Raw genomic sequence first — 22,496 nt, forward strand, 5'->3', positions numbered from 1 at the left:
AATATCCTGTGTATTGAGGAAGATAAGAACATGACGTGCATCATATGGTCTTGCATTATCTTGTTGGAAATGGCGTTTGGCAGGCCTCGAAGATAGGGAGCAACCATTGGACGTAAGATGTCAGAAATATACTCATCTGCGCTCAAATTACCGTCGATCTGAACTAGAGATGTGCGTGTTGTACATCCAGTGGCTGCCCAAACCGTTACATCAGGTGCATGGCTCCTATGCCGATATCGAATGCAAGCAGGCGACATGCGATTTACAGAAACAATAATTTGTTCAACAATGTCTCAGTTTAATCTTAAAAAATTCCATATTGTCACGATTTGTTCTTGACGTTGTTGTTAGGTGAGTTATGATATTAAACCTTTTTTAGATTTGAAATAAATACGTTTGAGTTCAGTATTCCAGTTGTGCATGTAATACAATCAATACATTATCAAACTGCAATGGATTAACTCCACATGCTTACTGTTTAGTTCCTTTGTATTCCAAGGATCAGTCGTCTGAAAGTCAAAGTTTGTGCGGGCCAAATGCTTGATCGGGTCAATATTTTTTAACAAAATGAAAAAAATAACAAAATATTTTGAATAAATTTTAAATTTATTAAATATTTTTCAAATTATACATATACGGTAATGATAATATCTCAAATAAAAAAAAAATATTTTATTTTCTATCTGAGATCCAATGTTTGGTACGTGCAAGACATTTTTATTCATTAAACTTTGTTGTTCAAATATATTGAGAGCTAAACATTAGATTTTGATACTGCCATTCATTTAAAATAATTTTAATGTGTTCAATTAATCAGTAAATAAATTATTTTTAACTTAAAAATAAAGAAATTATGAAAGCTTTCTCAGTTTTCAGAGAAATATTCAGGTGGTGCACAAATTTTCCGGTGGTTTTTATGACACAGTCTCTTTCTTTAATTTATTACATTTTCTTCGACGCATATATAAAAGTACGTACGCTTGTATGTAAATAATTATAAATTTATTTATTTCTTATTAGAGTTTGACGACTGATGGCGTTTCGATTCTCAAAAAATTCGTAATCTTGGAGATAAATTATGAGAAATTATTATCATCACCAGTTGTATAGACGCTCATCAGACAGGCGGGCTCATTAATTTTCAGCTACGAATAAAAGTTGTTCATATAAAAATGTATTCCCAAACAAAGTAATTATTCTTAATGCATAAATTCGTAACTGAGCTTATATCGTTTTTAAAAATTACAAATAAAAGCTAATAAAATCTATATCTTCAAAGTTCTGAGTAAAATTTGTGCATATAATAAATTAATTAGCTCCAATTACAGATTTTCCGGAGCGTTAATTCTGTTCGTTTTTAATGGAAATGAAAACAGTGTAGATTTGGAATTAGCGAACTAAAATACTGAAATCTTTGCAACAAAGACATAGTTGAAATGCATTCGGTGGCTGCTTACGACTGCTTCGGACGCAGCCGACAGAATTTGGTCACTTGGAATTTCAAATGTCATTCTGTCAAATGGCATTCGATGCTTTGCAATTATTGGCTAAGGCATTAATTCAGCTTGTGCTGCAATATTCCATTTTATTATTTTTTCTTGAGCTGAAATTCAGTCTATATTAATAGATGCTATGTATTATTTTAGTTTTATGTGTTCGTTTACTTCTATATAAAACGGAGTAAAATATGTACAAAGAAACTTACGAAATGATTAAATATTTTGTAGTTGTTTATTAGAAGTATCGAGCAAAACCTATACAGTTAAAATTAATGTATATAAACTGATGCACATGTTTCATGAAAACAAACTGAATCTTTTTACATACACTAAAAGACTACATTAGTAACACATTTTTGTGAAATTTAATAATACTTCACTTGCTACAAATCGATTCTTTTGTTTCAAACTTCCAAATTTAAATTTTTTGTTAAGAACTGCCTTTTATTAAGATACAATAACACGCCAAACAAATATTAATTCAGAAGTCAAACAACAAAAATCAGCGTTATATTTTCAAAATTTCACAGGACTAGTTTCGATGGTTTAACAGAACCATCATCCTCAGCTGCAAAAACGCATTCATTTGCGCAGCCATCTCTATAGTTACATTGTTATTTTTAGAAATCGGATTGTTTTTCTTGAATAGGCTGTCTTGAAGTTTTTAATCCTCCAGCATTTCAAAACACACAAAGAAACTATATGTACGTTATATAGCCAAAATCCAACGAGCGCTTAAGATTTTAATATTTTCTTTTTCTAGACAAAGGCTTGAAGAACTGTTCTGTAATTGTAGCTTTGTAAATAAAGGGTAGTCAGGACTTTAGTCAAAGTATATGTAGGAGACAAATAAGAATATGATTACTAAAAAGTGCTTCTGACAAACATGCATCATCAGATGAAGAAGTAAGCCGTAACTTTCACAAAATATTTTATAGTTAAATGAAATCTTCATATTATATTTCACTTTAATATGCATGTTAATTTATGAACTTTGAAATATTTCCTTTGAAAATTCTAATTTTTTTCGGTGGTTTTTCTTGTAACATGATTATAATGTTCAACCAAATTTAAGAAAACTCACAGAAAATCTGATAGCGTTTAAGAGAAACATAAAATTTATATTTCAAGTGAAAATACTTAATATTTATGAGATACAAATATTAAAAGAAAATAACTTTTAACTGTGAATGTGCAGAACATACCTCTCTTTTTTTCCAAAATTTGGTAACAAACTTGTAAGGATAACTTATGTGAAAATTCAGGTTAATCTATCTATATAGAAGCGAAATACCACTGACTCATCACGAGATCTCCGAAACTACATATCCGATCGACTTGAAATTTTGCAGAGTTACTCATTCCACGATGTAGACGCGCACTAAGAACGGGTTTTACGTAAATCTTGTCCAAAATGGATTTTTGTTATACGATAGAAATTTCTCATACATTTATTTGGTTTTCAAATCCAAGTTCAGAATTTTCTTTATTTGTCGCAAAAACTAGATATGAAATACAATGTTGCCAATGAATGCATTTTCCTTTAAAATTATTAAATTGGTAAATAACTTGCATCTATCCAATGAATACAAAAAAAAATTTAAATGATAACGCTAATAATAACATTTATATTTAACTTTAGTCATAAGTTTTTAAGAAAGTCAATGTTATTAATTAAGAGAAATAAATTATTGCGATGAAAAATAAAAATGTTGTTATTTATAAAAATTGCCATACATAAAAAATCAAGGACAAATAATTATCATTGATTAAAAAATTTGATAACAAAGATAATAAGATTTATTTTCATGAAACTTATGATAACAGTTAAATATATATATAAACCTTACTTTTATATTGGCAAGTTTTCGTGGTGTAGGCCTACTGGGGATCCTACCACGTTAAATAATGGGGACGCATCCTAATACACAGTACCTCATGGATGATGTAAAAATGTAGTTACTTCCTGGAATGTGATTGTAGTTACTTCCTGGAAACTAGCTGTATCCTTACTAATATGAAATGGCTCACCTGTGAATCCGGTAAGCAAAATCCTGCTGTAATTAAGGCTAAATTCAAGATGCTGAGCCAGGTGGAATAGAAGCAGCTGTCAATGGGATTTTGATGGATCGTATGAGTGATTAATGATATCGTAATAATGAAACCCAGTAAAGAATTATTTAAATTATAGACCTGTGACTAGGAGATATATATGTGCAATATAAAAAGAGAAAACGTTATTTCAAAAATAACTTTATTTATACCACATAGTTACCATTTTATTTTTAGAAATCTCCATTGTTTTTTTTTTTTTTTTTTTTTTTTTTTTTTTTTTTTTTTTTTTGTATCATCAGGTAATTTTTAACAGAAAACTTCAATTTTCAGCAAAAATAGCCTTGAACTGCGATTGCATTAATTCCGAATCCCACTTCCCTGTTACGCTTAATTGTGCAGCGATTCTGCCCACTTCATCAGAGAACTTCGCTCCTTTGCCATTACCTACAACTGCTACAGTGATGGTGGGAGTCACTCGATCAATGTAAGGCAGACCCGATGGCGAATCACAGGTGACACACGTCATGCTGCTGATACCTTCAACTTCCAGATCGACATCTTTGCATTCGCTTTGCTGGAAGTTGTAGTTTTGATAGATAAATGTTTTTTTTTTTTTTTTTTTTTTTTTTTGAACGGAACTACAACGAATTTTCTTTTTGAGCTTCAAACTAAAGGCAGAGCTGAATTTCGATCTTTGTGTAAAACTTCCCGATTTTCGGAAGATAACAAGAGTTTTGAATCATTCCGCACGGAAGTATGGTGACTTATTGATCGATCTCTATGTATGGCATTTCTTCTCTAGTGTCTTGTGATTTGTGTTGATTTCAGGGAAATAGATAGCCAATTTTTGTAATGTGGAAATAAAATGAGTTTTATTCTATTGACATTTAGAATATACTTGTTTTCCAAGGTACTAGAGGAGATTGCATTCATTTATATTATCTGATTATAGATTTAATGTACACTAGTGTGCAATATTAAGAGAATTCGAAAATTATGTCTATTTTTCAAAAAGCATAAAACCCAGGTACGAATTATATCGCCGCAAAATTGTGTAAATATTCCGAGTCGAATAAGTAAACGTACACATGCGTGTCTGCGGAGCTGTGATTAAGAAGGGGATACAAGCACACGAACGATTTGTGTACTCTTACTCCTTCACGGTGTTCTCCGTATTTCTCACAAGAACTGGGTACATTTTATCAGGTATCAGGTAAAAGTAGTAGCCAGGAATATATGGATAACGAAATGAGATGGAGAACCTTCAGCAGATTGGAGATAAGGCAATCACAAACGTGGGTGTTGTCAGAGCTCAATATAACGCCCAGTGCCGAAACAGTTTCAGGACACTGGATACATACCGAGAAGACTTTTGACAAGGCCAACCAAGTATGAACAAGGATTGCTATTTTGCACTTTCAGTGTAACGAGCCACTACTGCTACAGCTCCACAGCTCTCAAGCTGTATATTGCTACTGGAACTCGTGTCCGCAGTTGGCCGAAGGTTTTATGGGATAGAATTGTATGCTATAACTCTGCTTGCGTCCCACTTACTGCAACACACAACACAGTGCGTTTAGTATGGTTAGCGTTTAATACGCGCCTTCGGCAGTTGGCATACGCCTTCGGCAGTCGGAGTTTAGCATGTGTTTTGATTAGCGTTTTGAGTGTGTCTAGCATGAGCCTTAGACCAGGCTTCGATGGAGTATCGTACCTTTTTTACAGATGAGATAGGATTCAGCCCGGATACTGATTTATGGCGTACCTGTATCTGGAGAGAGCCTGGAACATGATACTATCATTCTGTAATCAATAAAAAGGATTATTACGTTGGTACAGGGTAAATGTTTGGACAGGCATTATGTTGGACTGACGCACACTTCTTCATGTGTCTGACAAAGGCTGCGCTACTGTTATGAGGTATAAAGACGAGATATTAGAGCCCTATGCTCGACTTTACAGTGATGCAATTGGTCCTGGATTCCTGTTAATGAACGACAGCGCTAATCGTCAAAATTGAGCTGCTAAAATTTCAGCACAACTTTACAACAGTACTTAAATGTAAGCTTTGTAAACAATTTTTTAGTTTTTACTTTATTCTGATAGTAAACACTGACGTAGACAGATCATGTTTACAAAAATGATTTGTAACGTGGGAACATCACGCCTGTTTCTACTGCAATATAGAATAATGTCCTCAAACATGTTGCTTGTACCCACTGCAATAGATAACATCTTGAAATATGCACCTACACAACTATGTATATCGCAATGTATATCATGCAATTTAATTCATTTTACTTGAGCTAATTTAATGCTGAAAGGTAGGAGTGCCCTTAATGCCGCCAGCGGTGGCAGTACTTGTAGTACTGGCTGGAGTCACAATTTTCATAACGACTCGAGGAAATAATGCCACAATGTTGTTAGTTTTATAATTAGTGTGTGGGGCTAACACCTATTTACTTAGGGTAAATATTAGGTGAACCCCCTCACTTCTACATAACATAACGGCAACGCTAGTCCACATACGTCAGCTGGTCAACGATTACCTGTAAAGTCAAGGTATTTGCCGCATAGACTGGTCAGCCAGATCTTCTGACCTTAAACCTATACAGCATAACTACCACAATATATAGTAAAATGAACTAGTACACCTCAATATTCAATTAGGTGTTTTGTAATAAAATCATACCATATTTATTAGACTGTATTTTTAGTGGGAACTTCATAAACTCAGAAAAATAATACGGATAATAATTAAAAGGTTTTAATGAAAACGCTAAAAGGTACTTTTTTAATAAAGGAGAAAAATCATTGAATGAATATAAGTAATATTATAATTAATTTAAAAAGTAATGCACAGATTTTTAACATTTTTTTATCATCTACCTTTTTCTTGCTTTTAAAGAAGTAAAATTAATGATTATTCTTTCAATATCATATAAGTAATTTTCTGTAGGAAAAAATATCTAATGTGGGATCCGCATGACTTCCTGCCTACTAAATTCTACACATTTTTTTCTGCATTTCATATAAACTGATTTCCAAAACATTTATTAGAGATATATTTCTAATTCAATCAATTCAGTTCGCAGTAAGGGAAAAAATACATAAAAAAACTCAATCTTCATTAAAAACTGTAAAACAAAGAAAATCCTAAAACATGAAATACACTTAAAAGCAGTTTAAAATAACAATTTTTACAATTAAAATTATAGTTTCTAGATTATAGAAAATTTCTAATTATAGAAAACAAGCAATTCGACCGGCGGGCAGGAAGACAATATTTTCGGTGCACAAATTTTAAAGTTAACTTTTGGTCACATGGGCAAAAAGATACTAAAAGAGATTCACCTATAAGGTATTTTCTCCTTCCTTCTAGCTTGCCTTCATAGTGTAACGGTGGCACACTCGGCGCATGCTCGTATAATTAAATAATTTTGTATAATCAAGTTTAATACTAATAATAAAAGATCAAAAAATCAAATTATATCAATATTTATATAGAAATAAACTTTAAAATTAGTGCATTGCAATTGATAATAAATATAAAACTTTTGTCATTTTTATTATCAGAAAATGGATGAGAAGTTGTTTATTTTTACACAACAAACATCATTTAAAATTGCATTTTACGATTTGTAAGTATTGTACAAATAAGGAAGTAATAACCATACATGGCAATACTTTGTTTTTAGACCAAGGGAATATTTTGGATAACTTTGAATTACTTTAAGATTGCTAAGTTTCATCTAACAGTAATAAATGGCGACCTTAGAAATATTCTTATCAAATTCAAATACTATTAAAACTAACCTATATTCCTGAATTATCCAAGAAGATCTAACTTGAATTTAGTGATGTTTGTTTTAGTAATTAGATATTTCTGACAAGATATCTGGAGCGCTTATATCATTTTGTATATGGAAACATTAAGTTACTGATGCTAAAGGTAATTACAATCCCTTTAATTTTTCATCAGTTATAGACATCAGAAGCTATCTAGTACAGCTTTCTATACTTCCATTTCTATAGCTAGATTAAAATAACTGTCCCTTCGAATGAATTTATTAATTTACTTTTTTCATTCTCTCTCTTTATTATTATTATTATTATTATTATTTTATGAACTGAATCTTAACAAGTTGACCTTACTAATCTGCCATTTTGGTTTATTTTTAAACTTCAGAAATTCAGCAGAAAATTTAATTCACCGTGCGGATTCGAACAGTACGCATTGTTACACAACGCGGAACTTACCAGTATGTATCTTATCCATACGCCTGGAGAAAATGCTTAGAGGAAGTACTCGAGAATCGTTCTCTGTATCTCCTTTGAGTAGTTGATCCGCTGATTAAAGAAAAGCAGGCGAACGTGAAAATGCTGTTTAAGAACGTAGCACCCTTCCTGTTGCTTTAAATATTATATTTTAAAACAGTTCTTCGCCATACGTTTGAAAATTCAAAGTTAGCAATAATATATTTTAATGAATTTCTAAAATTTCGTAGATAATTTCGCGCATTTCATTTGAGAGAAGTGTCCTCCTTGCCTGCCTTGTCTACTGTGTTTGTTTGTAAGATTTATTCTGCTAATGTAAAGAATCAAAAATAGATATCTTTAAAAATACTAATCAATCAGAAATCTCTTTTCTTATTAAAATTACCTTAAATCTCAGTTCATATGCTTCATTCGAATACTAAAAGACTCAAATTTCTGATTTATTTTATATAATTTATCAACATATTTCATTTTTACATAGATGGGTGTGTTAATAATGCGTGTATGCGGGAATGAATGAAAATATCCGAGAACAGAATTTCGTATGTACAAATCGAGGTTAGTATGTTAAAAACCAATATTATAGTGTCGCACAATATTTTTTATAAATAATTGAATTTTTATGCTTCTAATTTTTTGTATTGGTGTAATATTATGAATTCTTTTACTGTTTATTTATCTGTGTGTCGCATTTTAGATAAAAAATTTACTTTTATTTACGCAAAGTTACAAATATTACGCTGATTCGTTTTGCTTTAACATCTAAAAGTAATCGTTATTCCCGGTGTTATAACTCAAATCTGTCTAAATTTTTACGAAACCCAAATGTACTTCAAACTAATTTTTGGTTTCGTACAAACAGTAAGGTTAGACCCGTTTTAATTTTTCAACTAGAAAGAACAAGTTTTTTTAACTAGAAAGAACAATAGAGGTTAAAATAAACAATTAAAAGGTTAAAATAAACCTTTTAATTAAAAACTTAACAAACTACACAGTTCGTTTAGTGCAAAATAAATCATTGCTAATTACAGCACTTAACAACACAGAAGTGTCAAAATAAAGCTTAAGCCAACATTTCTCCAACTGTGGTTTGTGTACCACAAGTAGTTTTAGAAGCCTATCCTTGTGATCCTCCTAGATTTGCAAAAATGTTCTGTTTCTTTAAAAACTAAGTTAAAAGATTTTACACCATTTCTCGCTGATGTCATGTGATGTCATGTCGCATGATGTCATACACTGTCACAGCTTCTCAAAACTCGATGTGTTCCCAAAATTAAATCTGTATCTACACGATCCAAAAGGTAGGGATAATTTTTTGATTTTCTTAAATGCTAATAAGAAATTAAAGGGTTTTCAAAAAGAATTTGTTTTGTGGGTTAGTAGCGTAAAACTGAAATTTTTCCAATTTTCAATCCTTCAGTGTTTCTTAGTAGAACCTTATGTCAGTATTGAAAAATAATTGTGAACGATATATGTTCGTATCTCGAAACTCTGACATCCGTGTTTGAAATTCATTTTCTAAACGGTAAATATCACTAAATTTCTTGGAGTTTTGATCGTGTCATTTGCGATTCTGAAAACAACCAGCTCTCATTAAATGAAAGGGAAGAGTTAATTGAACTCTCTAATGACACTAGACTTAAAATGAAATTTCCAGCAGGAGGTATGGATAATTTCTAGACCACATTCCCAGTGAAAAAGATATATAGTTAACTGTTAAATAGGGATTTACAAATACAGTTCACTTTGTTTCTGCATATTTACGTAATAAAAGGCTTTCATGACTAACTCAAATTTAGAAAAGGACCCAAATTAACATTTAACTTCCCATCGATGTTGATTTCATCAACTGATGTTTGCCTGCAGTTAAAGACACGAGGATAATTCCTCTTTAAAAACTAATTTAAAATATTTTACACCATTTCTTGCTGATGTCATGTGGCTAAATATAATGGCACAGCTTCTCACAACTCGATGAAAACTATAGTCATTTTAGGGCTCGTGAGTTTATGCTATCAAAGCAGAAGAGACTCTAAGTAAAGTATTACACGAAATTTCAGCATTTTTTATCATTTACTTTTTCTTGCTTTTAGCGAAACAAAATCGATAATAATTGTTCCAAAACCTATATGATATTTAAATAATGTTCTGTTAAAAAAAAAAAAAATCTGATGAAAAAAAGAAAATATCACCAGATGACTTAATTGTATGGCCTATTAAATTATATACATTTCTTGCTGCGCTTCATTTAGAATTTTTTCCTCGTATTTCATTACAGATATAGTTCTAATTCAATCAATTTAGTTCTCACTTTCAAGAAAGGCAAAAATACTTAAAAACTCAATCTTCATTAAAAATTGTAAACTATAGAAAAACCGAAAACACCAAATACAGTTAAGAACAGTTTTAAAAAAATTACAATTGAAATTAAAATTTCTTCGCAAAAATAAGCAATTCGGCCCAGAGGACAGGAAGACAAAATTTTCGGTGCACGAAATTGAACATTAACATCGGATCACACTGGAGAAAAAGACACTGAATTTGGAACACCAGCTGACTTCATTCACTTTCTTCTAAGAGTTTCAAATATAAAGAAATTACGGCTTCCTTAGCTCCACTTTTAAATTATTGATAATTCTATAACTATTGCATGCAGATTAGTTCGAGGTTGGTGACAGTGTCATTGATAGGGCTAAAGTTTGTCATCAGTATTTCTCAATTGTCATCAGTATTTTCAGTTTTAAAGCTATTTTTTTCCTTCTCCTTGAGGAGAGAGTTGTTCCAAAGTGAATTGGGAATCATCACACATGACAACAAAGTTCATGGGCCGTTCCAGATTGGCATAAAACCTCTAATCGGTATATAAGGACAACATAATTCGACCACTTATAAAGTAAAAAATACACAGTTTACTGAAGCACAAAAATAAAAAAAAATTCAAAAAAAAAAAAAAAAAAACATATAGTGAGGCCGATTTCAACGAAAAAGTGAGGTCCACAACCAAATGTTATAGCAGTCCCATATACAAAATTTTAGCGTTTTACGGCAACTCATTTATGACTTATGTGAGAGCCATACGTACGTACAGACATCTCGAAAAATGTCTTCTGAATCCGTTTTAAATCCATTTTACAATCCCTTTTGGAATAAAGGGTCCTTTATTCTGTCCGTACGTACAGATGTAACGCAAAAAACATCATTCAAATGGATTCGAGAGCGGCAAAATGGAATTTTCGTTAGATTATGATACCAAAAACTTTTCGCGATTACAATACTTCCATTATTTCGCACAAGGAAGCAATAATCATATATGGATTTATTGTTTCTAGACAAAGGGCATATTTTGCATAACTTTGAATTACTTTAGGTTTGCTAAAGTTCCTCTAAGGGTAATAAATGGCAACTTTGAAAATATCCTTTTCAAATTCAAAGGCTATTAACTGTGTTCTTGGATTATCTGAGATCTAACTTTGATTTACTGGCATTTGATTTAGTGATATTCGATTTACTGATATTTCTGACAAAATATCCGGAGCGCTTATATCATTTCGAATATGTAAGAGTTAAGTAACTAACGATAAAGGTCTTTTAAAGTAACTAAATTACAAGGACATTAATTTTTTATCAGTTTATGGATATCAGAAGCTATCTTGTTCAGCTTTTCATATCTCTTTTTTTATGAGTAGATTAAAACATCTATCAGTTTGGATGAATTTACATTACCTACTTGCTTTCTTCTCTCTCCTTTTTTTATGAACTGAATCTGAACAGTTTGACTTTACTAAACTTTCTTTTTGGTTTATTTTTAAACGTATTCGCCTTTAAAGCTAAATTTTCATATTTATGAAAAACATTATCTCTTACTTATTGTAAAGTAAGAGATAATCCTTTTGTTAAATTAGTTTGCTTAATTCAATACAGCAAGTAATACTTATGCTATCTACCTAAGAGAAATAATGCGTTCGAGCAGGGTAATTAATCTTATACCATTTTTCCTGTAAAACGTTGGCAAATTCAGTTAACGATAATGAGACTGCGCATGCAAGTAACTCACAGATGAGCAAATACATCAATCAGCGCCATCAAACATGTGTTTTACGGGGTGTTTCCACATTTTCGTCCAACCCCTGTAGGTTACACGTGAGGAAAGCAACCAAAACACCCACGCAGTCAACACGCTCATTGAGATTCGATTATTAGTTACATGCCTCTTAAGCGCAGCCTGGAGGCAAGAAAGGAAGGTGTGGCCAGCTCGGCACTAAGAGTGAAGCACTGCTCCGAAGCTTCCGTCTCCAGATGGGGTGTATTTTGTTTTCATTCAGAAGCTTCCTTCAGAGCGCTTCGATAGTATTTCGACACACGACAGTTTCATACAAATCGAAAAACGGGACATACGTGCGAGACTGTTGCCACTCGGAAAAATGAGGGCGAAAATTAGCATTTTCAGAGTTTTTAATTAATATTCAGCTTTCAGCTTTAAAAAAAAAAAAAAAAAAGTGAACGTCGACCTTTTCCAGGACCCAGAAAGGAATGGTAGAGAGTTTGGTGAGGAGAGCTATACTATTGACTGAGTTAATCGCGAACAAACACACAAACAGACATTTTTCTTTGTACGAGAATTGTATTATTCTATTGTATATATACATGTTCAAAATTCGTAACAAATAAGATAAAGATTATCCAAACTTTAACAGACTCTAATTATTATAAACAAATATAAATTTTATTGGATTAACGTAATTGATTAATGTCATTACAAAATTTAATGAATTGCGTTTTAATAATATGAGTACGATTCGTATAATTGTAATAAAATATGTTAAAAAATTGCTATCTAAAGAAATAAAATTAAGGTGGTCCACAAAACATCCTAATTTATAAAAGTAGTCGCCTCGGGCCGTAAATAGTACGGAGATGGTCAGCGATCCCTGCCAAAGGTTCTTCCTTAACTTTAAAAATTGTTTTGGGACTAATCCAACCCGATCAACAGTAATATCATATCAGATCTCTGATATCAGATCAAGCCCACGAAATTCATCGTGGCAAAGGTTAATGTTGGCTAGTGCCTTGACTACTATATAAGTGACAGTAAGACTTTACTCAGTTCCGCCCCCAAATTTCATGGTCAGCAACCCGGGGGAGAAAGGGGTCCGAGGGTCTCCCACCACTCCTCTTCATCCATCCCCAGCCTCTCGACAGGACTTTTGACTGAGGTCTTCTGAATAAAGTCTTGACTAAAACAGTGTCTTCTGAAATAGTTAGAGTGTCTCCATGCCGCACAGATACTATGGGTTTTGGCTTCCCTGTTCCGAGAACTAGCTCACTACAGGTCGACTCTGCCTTCGGGCACGTAGTGGAGGTTCAACCTCCACTATTACCCTCCAGCAGAGCCGCGCACCACCTGGATACGTCACCAGGCAGCACCGGTCGTCAAATGCTCCTGCCAATCGCTCGGGCGAGCCCGTCGCAGCGGGACATTACCCAGCGACCCCGGGGGAAATCCCCACGGGTTACTAGCACCACGCCGCGCTAGGACGTGCCAGACTCCGAGGCCGGCCAATAAGTGACCTTTCCCAGAGCCTTCAGAACCACCAAGTTCATAAATTTTATACCCCCGTGGCCGAGACTGCCTAGGTACAGATCCTAGCCAGTAGCTTCGCAGAGTTCTCTACGTCGACCCCCGGGGGGAGCCGCACAGATACTATAGATTTACAAACACCAGTGCCCTCTCCGGGATTCGAAACCGGGCACTTCAGTACAGCAGTCAGCGTCGCTAACCACTATCTCGGTTGTCGGCTCAAGAATTCTGTTCTTATACTCATTAGCTAAATTTAACAAGAGTTACAAGAGTAGAATTGACAGAAAGGATAAAAATAATAAGATAATGTGTTAAGGAGCATTATCCCGCATCTGTGGTTTATGGGTTGACCAAATGACCATCAGTCGGTAGATTAGCAGTAACCACCAGTATTTATGAGCATCGGTGACCGTCCAGTTAATTGTAATTTAAAAATCTATCTAAATTCAAATGCTCCACAGCTTATTGTTGATCCATGGGTTGAATGTCACTAATTTCCAACATGTATCTCATCAGTCATCAACAGTCACGTTAGGCACTAATGTGTTTCCGATTAATTTTAATTAAAAAAAAATCTGGATCTACTGCGTCACTTGCTTCACTGGCTCATACTGACAGCAATTTAGCATCAATGTTTAGGTTACTGGTGGCATATAATTTTATTTTAATGATGTGTCTAATCTATACCTACGTACTAGCAGTGACGGATGACCTTTGTAACCAGTGATTTCAACCAAACTTCATTAGAAACCAACACCCCTGAGAAGTCGCCCTCAGTTTAGTTTTCTCCATAAAATACCTAAAAGATATAATTTTAAATGCATTTAATTTATATTAGATACCACTGCTGATTCTTGCGAATATAATCATCGTATGATGCATGCGATGCACTTCCCGCAGAAAAATTAAGTTATTTATCCCCTTCTGTACCACGAGAAAGAGCCGTGACACCAAAATGTCCTGAAAAGTGACATAGCTCTCCTCTCTGCAGTTTTGAGAAGCTGAATTATTAAGATAAATTAACACGCCGAACAAATATTAATTTAGAAGTCAAACAACAAACATCAGCGTTATATTTTCAAATTTTCACAGGACTAGTTTCAATGGTTTTACCGAACCATCATCCTCAGCTGCAAAAGCGCAAATGAACGAGAAAAGATATAATGATTAGATAAGATAAGAAAGCCTGGACACGAGAAAAGCCACTGGCGCCATCTGTTCATGAAACCAGAACTAAAACATAATTTCTTTAAAGGCTGAAGGCAAAGATGGATTGAAATTAGTGTCGTTAATTTGAACAGAAAGATTTTTTTGAATGTGAAATGCCTATAGAAAATACAGTTCATTAATGGAAGATGTTTTTTGAATAATTTTGTCAGCAGAAAAATTTAAATTGTGATTTTCGGACCAAGAATGCTAGGCAACAGAAGACTTCTGTGTGTCCTTTTTTCTAACATATGCCTCATGTTCTTTAACGTGAAATTTTAAGGCTCTCTTAGTTTGGCCAATGTAAATTAAGCCAAACTGGCAAGGAATCCTGTACGTGTATCCCTTTGATGGACCGAAGTAAGGCTAGCTTGCAGTTTAACAGAATTCTCGAAACGCGACTGGAAGTTTTTTGATCGGTCTATCATTAGGAATACACGTCAACTGTTATCCAAAATTGAACATGAGCTTTATAAGCTTCGTCTGGAACTCGCTAATTCATATCAAAATTCACTGCCCTTGAACAAAAGTCTTGGTCTAGAACGGAGAATGCAGTTAACCGTCATAAAAACAGCCTTGCGGTTAAATTCGATAAACTTCTTTTACAATCTTCCAGTTAAGAAGTTCAAAAAAATCTTCCCTTTATGCCAGTAGTTAATATTTCTAATGTTAATTTATCAGAAGAACAAGAGAGAATTCTAAAATATAATTTTAACTTCTCACAAACCTCTAAACACTCGATTCGAAAGATTTTAGCTCCTATCGAAAAAGCTTTCAAGTTCAGCAAAGTTTCAGATTCACAGAAAGAAATGATTAGGCATCTTATGTGAATATGATGTGAAATTCATAATAAATATTAATATAATAATAAAGTGAAATTCTCTCATAATGTGAAGTTCAATAATAAACCTTTGAAACCAAATCTAACCACGAGAGAAAGAGCTACAATGCGCAAAATTCATTCTAACCCGGATATTATCATTTCAAAGGCCGACAAAGGTGGCCAGATAGTCGTCATGGATAAGAACACTTATATCGATGGTGTCACTAAACTCTTATATAATCCGACCATATAATCCTATCCTTAAAAATCCTTCACCTTCGGAACTGTCAAAAATAAAAACTGCGATCAAATCTTCACAAATCCTTTAGAGCAACTTAAAACATTCACTCATGCTATCTGATACGAATTGTGCCAGATTATATGCTCTTCCCAAAATTCCTAAACGTGGTATTCCTTTCCGCCCTATTGTATCAAATGTAGGTACTGTCTGGTATCCGTTAGGTAAATATTTAGTTTCTAGATTTTTAACTTTATTAGACAATAACATTTACACTATAAAAAATTCAATAGAATTTGTAAAAAAAGGTTTAAAACATTTCTCCTAAAAGTTTACTTATGTTTCTTTTGATATAAAATCATTATTCACCAATGTTCCAATAGAGAGTGCATTAAGATGTCTAGAAACCAGACTTCGCAAATTTCATTTCTCTTGCATTGAAATTGATGAGTTAATTTCGCTCACCCAACTCTGTTTGAAATAAACTCATTTTGTTTTCTAAAATAAAGATTACAAGCAAACCAGGGGATTAGCCATGGGAAGCCCCCTCAGTCCCATCCTGGCTGATATCTACATGCATTATTATGGATCAAAATTGTTTGATACTTTAAACTTCACGGTATGGTTCCGGTACGTAGACGATATTTTTACCCTGTTTGAAGGTAATAAATATGATTTAAATAAAGTTCTTTCAAGAATGAATTCCGTTGACCTTACTATTCAGTTCACTTTTGAACTTGAGACTTGCAATTCTCTTCCGTTTTTCGACATTCTGGTCACACGTAACACATCCAACTTCAGTACTACGGCTTACCGTAAACATTCATCGGTTTCATCGGTTTACCTTCCACCACACTTCATGTCATCCGTCTAAACAAAAGTTAGCTTCATTTTATTCCTATGTTTTCCGTGCTCTTCAAGTTTGCTCCTCCAAAATATCCCTTGAAGAAGAACTAAATTATTTAAAGCAATAGCTATTGACAGGAACTTCATCCTACATTATTAATCAAACAGTTAAAAAATTCTCATCTCAACACACCAAAAGGCACTCTTGTTTTAGGAGACTATAAAAATTCTGTTGTCATTTCCTTCTTTCCATCAATTAGCTATAAAGTTGAACGTATTTCGCAGAAATTTAACTTTCGGGTCTTTTATTCTCCCATCAATAAAATTCCGAGTTCCATACTCAAGGACTCCATTCCGGATATGAATTCCTGGGGTATTTACAGGATTCCTTGCCAGTGTGGCATAATTTACATTGGCCAAACTAAGAGAACCTTAAAATTTCGCGTTAAGGAACATGAGGCATATGTCAGAAAAAAGGAAAGTCTTCTGTTGCCCAACATTGTTCGTCCGAAAATCACACTTTCAATTTTTCTGCTGCCAAAATTATTTAGAAAACATTTTCCATTAGTGAACTGGATATTCTAGAGGCCTTTCCCATTCAAAAAAAATCTTTCTGTTCTAGTTAACGACCCTAATTCCAATCCATCTTTGTCTTCAGCCTTTAACCCTCTCACTGCGTACTTTTTTTTATCAAAATAGATTCAAAAATTGCGTATTTTTTATTACATATTTTAAATATGTTAGAGTTAAAATATACAAAAATTTTTTGTAAAAGAGGTTTTTTTTTTTTTTTTTTTTTTTTTTTCTTTTCAATATAGAATTAGGTCACAGATAAAGGTTGCCAGTATTCTGAAATTGAAGAATAATGATATAAAAATTTTTTTTGAAAATTAATATTGGTTAAATTATTATTTATTTTATAAAATACAAAGGTAAAACATATATACTAATGAAAATATTTGCATAATGTAATATTTTGCACCACTGCCGAACGTTTTCAATAGAAACTGTATTTTCAGATTCATCATTATCTGCAGAGGAATCCGAGGAATTCACATCAGTTTCGCTATAACTATCTTCAATATACTTGAAATCAGAATCAGAACTACTATCAGTGTCGGAAATATCGTCAGGAATATATTCACAAAACATCTTCCATTGGTGAATCAGATTTTCTAGAGGCATTTGACATTCAAAAAAATTTTTCTGTTCTAGTTAACGACCCTAATTCCAATCCATCTTTGCCTTCAGCTTATAAGGAAATTATGTTTTAGTTCTGGTTTCATCAACAGATGGCGCCAGTTGCTTATCTCCTGTCTGGGCTTTCTTATCTTATCCAATCATTATATCTTATCTCGTTCATTTGCGCTTTTGCGGCTGAGGATGATTGTTCGGTAAAACTATCGAAACTAGTCCTGTGAAAATATGAAAATATAACGCTGATTTTTGTTGTTTGACTTCTAAATTTATAAGCTGAATTATGTTTTATACATTTTAGGATAATATCTATTGTTTAAATTGAAAATGTTTCCTTTAAAGCAAAATATTTCAGTCGGTATGATTAAAATGCACTTCTTTATTTTCCCTGAAAAATTTTTTTCAGAGTTTTCAAGCATAACTTTCATAATTTTCTCAGTGTTATTTATCGTAATAGTGAGCTGTATCAAAACAGACATTATATCGAAAGAAAGAATAAAGCTCAGTTTTGTACTTTCATAACAGTTTTGTACTTTCATAAATTTTGCTCAGTTTTGTACTTTCTCAGTTTTGTACTTTCATAAATTTCAGCTCAGTTTTGTACTTTCATAAATTTTTCACAATCTTTCCGTCTGAGCATTCATTTACTGAAAAAGAGAAAAATTTGAAGTTGCTGAAAATGAAATTTACATAACTATTTATAAAATACTGAATAATTTCCTTGTGTCACAGACGTCTTCTAAAGTACAGAAAATCGAGAAGATTCCGAGGCTCCTTTCATTAAATTTTGTGTCATTTCTGAGTTTTTAAAAATTGTAAAGATATTCTACTTAATTTATTTTTTATGTTAAATGCTGCGATACTCACCTGGAAGCATTTCCATAAGCAGTTTTGAGTAAACATCTATTACTCGCTCGTCCCCCTTTGAGAGGTACCACTGTTTGATTTCAGGCAGAGATTTTACTTCCCAGTCCCCACCGCCGATATGGCCAATCTTAAGATAGTAATTTCCTATGAAGAAATGAGAAGATAGAGGGAAGAAAAACACTTGATGTATAAAAAGTTTTTATTATTTTTTGATTATTTGTACTTAAGTAATTATTATTAATATTTTATTTTAAATTCATATCAAGAGTTCAGGTTTTATCAGTTGTACCTTTTTTGCCTCTTTTTTTTCAGTCACAACTAAATTTATAAAAGTGTAAATTAATTAGTAAAAGATTAGTTAGAAAGTGTAACTAAATTATAAAAGTGTAAATTAGGTGTACAGATGTTCCGTAAATGCAGCATAAAATTTCTATCACAGTCTTATTAAGGCAAAGAAAAAATGTTTCAAAATTTTCACACTTACGACCTCAGTGTTTGAGGAAACGTGAGTGAAAAACTGCCTTTCCATAAAAGGCAAAAGATGATAAATAAAAATTTCAGTTAAATATTGGGAACTCAAAATGATTAAAATGAAACAATTTTTGTTTCAATTTGATAGCTTTCAGATTTTATATGACTTCCGAAGGGCCGTTTTCTTCATTCATACACATACAATTTTCACAGAACTAGTTTCGGTGATCCTTTGAAAATATAACGTTGATGTTTGTTGTTTGACTTCTGAATTAGTATTTGTTCGGCGTGTTATTGTGTCTTAATTATAGAAGCCCCAAAAAGGCTTATTTTTTGCTTTCTTTTTTCCACGTGGTTTTCGTCGTCTTATCCTATCTCGTTCATTTGCGCTTTTGCAGCTGAAGATGGTGGTTCGGTAAAACCGTCGAAACTAGTCCTGTGAAAATTTGAAAATATAACGCTGATGTTTGTTGTTTGACTTCTGAATTAGTATTTGTTCGGCGTGTTATTGTGTCTTAATTAAGAGTAAATTGTTTTAAAATTTGTTTGGTATTATGGTGAATGAATGTTATAATTATCAATAATTGTATGTTAAATATGAAGTATGAGGGAGTATTGGTTCAGAAACAGAGGCTTGTTTTACCGGTGCATAATTGTTCCTGTTACCCTCGTCATGTAATATAATATAAACTTTGAAGGCCTCCCTCCCACTTTATTTATTATATACAATTTTTATTTTTTCATATGATGGTGTGTAATTTTTTTAATATAATGGAATGTTGTAGCGCAGTTCACTAACCACTCATGAAAATTTAATACATGAATCTGTTTAAAGTGGATTTGCCCAAATAGCTGGATGTGTGTACTAGGAGAAAGCCGTGGGGTCTTCCAGTTTGTTTAAAATGTCAAAATTGTAAAATGGAGTAATGAAAGTGAAAACCATAATTTCAATCATGCTATTACAAATGATAAAGTATTACTTATAAATGTGAAAATTGGTGTAAATTTAAAGATTTATGATCATTCGTAATAACTAATGGGTATATAAAATTTTTATAATTGTTATCTGGTGTGCAAAACGTTTTGGAAATCCATCCCTGAAATATCAAAATTGGGATGTGAATGTTCCAGAAAAAAGAACTTTCTACAGATTAGACTCAAATCATCATAGGGCAAATTATTATTGAACTCAAAATGTTACGTATTATAGTTTTATTGTTCGAAGTTGAATATATTTGGCATGTTTCAAAATTATATTTCTCATATTTTTGCTGTCCTAATGCTTTTTCTCTCAAAAGGCCCTCTTGAAAGGGGGAATGTGTAAGATAAAAAATATGAAAGCAAACTTCTAAATTTAATTCACTATAACCTCTTTTATTTTCATTTGGGAACTTCATCTATCTGTCCTAAAAATAGCGCTTAAGTCTAAATTGCGTTATTCAAATTAATCATGCGATCTTACCCAACCCTTAATGCAGATGCCTTTTGACCAATCACAGAACTGTAAACCAAAACTTAAAACTGAAACTTTTCCCTCCCTCCCTTTTTTCTACGAACTGATACGTCACTTTTGCTTGTGCTTTCATCGGGGCCAGACGTCTTTCTGCAATTATGTGTGTGCTGCTACTTTCGCTTAAGCTTTCCGGCTACCTTCTTTGTTCAAAGAATATGTGCTGATCTAGCAAAAATGTAGAGCGCATAAGAGGCTCGTCCTTATGTGAACCAAATATTGCGAAAACTGACGTGTTTTCCTCAATAATAAAGATATCTTGAATCCGGACATGTTTGCCTTGCCAAGTTCCTTCGCTACTCATCTATTATGCCACCGCTAAGCAGCAAATCATTAATTTTATATCATGACATGTATATATAAACCAGAAAAACATTTCCAAACTTTATAATGGGTGCAAAAATGCCAAAAACAAAAATGAAAAGTAAGAAATTTACACTTTTCGCTGCATCATCGACATTAATTACATTTTTCGCTGCAATGAAACATGTAAATAACTTAGCCTGTTGAACCATACAGCGAAAGATCCATTCAATTTTGGTTTTGCACCTGTCATGCAGTTTGCCGTTGTGCTCCCGTTTTTTTTTTTTTTTTTTTTTTGTTTATGGTTCGTTCCGGATTAAATATGGATAAACTTTGAACGTTATCACCACCACTTGTTGCTGCTCGCAGTGGAATATATATACAGATACAAATTAAATATCAAGGCTTGTTGGATACAGAAACAGGTTTAGAAATGCGGGCATCATGCTCCATTACGGTTTGTTAAAATCATAAATTTGGACGCTTTCAGTCAGCCATTCCACACAGAAAACAGATGCCGAAATATGTGAACTGCTCATTTTAAGCGCATTACATTTTATGCAGAAGACATTGAATTCATAAAAATCTATATTTTAAAATAACTGCATTTCCCAGGCCTGGCTCATAATTTTTTTCCAGGCAAGTCATAATTTTTGTCATTTCTAGGGTCAAGTCTTTTCACTTTTAGTTCCATAACGGTTACGTTATAATGCAAGGGATTAATCATCGACACTACCTGATGTTTGTCAATCTATTGCTGAGGATACATGAAAGAAAGGCATAGTCCATGAATGTTTTACTATCTTTTGAATATTTTCCATTGCAGTTTCTTTAGTAATATGTCTGCTAGGTCATTATTCCTAAATATGCTTTGATCCACAAGATACAGAATTGAGTTCCGAGAATTAGGCAGAATGTTTGCATGTAGATATGAGTAGTGAAATGTAGTTGGCGTTACTGATAGATTAGAAGACAGATTGTCTATCAGCAAACATGTTTTACTTTAGTTATGAAAGGTGCAATGAATAATGGCTTTGGCTCGATTAAAAGTATTAAGTACTCAGATGTAATTTTCTGTTATGAAAACCTGTTTGCACAATCATTCAATTAACTTATGCTTACGTGCGGGCACACATAGTGGACTTCATAGTATAAGCTTCTGCTGCAGCCGCAAGTCTCTCCTTCCGTACTCGGGGCACGATTACTTTGCAAGCCTTGTCACATGACTGTCTAATAACTGGGCGTCATAATGTTGATATTTGTAGAAACAAATTATATTGACGATATTTTTACACTAGTTTTATTACAATTCTTATTACAGCATCAAAGGTTATATTTCACAGACCACACATAGCACAGATCATTTATTGTTGTAGTAACGCAAATCCTTCATGTATCTGGTTTAATTGTTCGATATTTCCTTAATTAAATGACTTTGGTACACGAGGTGACGCATCTAGAACTGTCCTCGCCGGGAGATCGCTAGGTGATTATTTCTCGTGTGTTTCCTCTAAATTAAATAATACAATCCAACTTATTCCATTGCTAGACAATATCGACGAAGTAATCGAACAACTGGTACTTATCTTACACTTCAGGATATAATCTTTGAAATGTATGTCTCA

General features: G+C 33.0%; 1 protein-coding gene across 2 annotated transcripts in view; it reads right to left on the reverse strand.

The window, feature by feature from the left end:
- LOC118184481 (uncharacterized) overlaps nucleotides 1-22,496 on the reverse strand; it is a 97,773-nt gene that overhangs the window by 26,306 nt on the left and 48,971 nt on the right. The window contains exons 8-9 of one of the 2 annotated variants that reach the window (XM_085806667.1): nucleotides 18,588-18,731; nucleotides 18,090-18,367 (exon numbers count right to left, since the gene is read on the reverse strand). In XM_085806667.1, coding sequence (XP_085662793.1) covers nucleotides 18,327-18,367; nucleotides 18,588-18,731 — 185 coding nt within the window. In that variant the 3' untranslated portion in view covers nucleotides 18,090-18,326. Of the gene's footprint in view, nucleotides 1-18,089; nucleotides 18,368-18,587; nucleotides 18,732-22,496 lie in introns of those variants that run through there. The other variant, XM_085806668.1, reaches the window with a different exon arrangement.

The sequence above is a fragment of the Stegodyphus dumicola genome, chromosome 12 (genome assembly GCF_044657685.1).
Source record: "Stegodyphus dumicola isolate Sdum_Otavi_A_Nest chromosome 12, ASM4465768v1".
In the NCBI taxonomy this organism is placed as follows: domain Eukaryota; kingdom Metazoa; phylum Arthropoda; class Arachnida; order Araneae; family Eresidae; genus Stegodyphus; species Stegodyphus dumicola.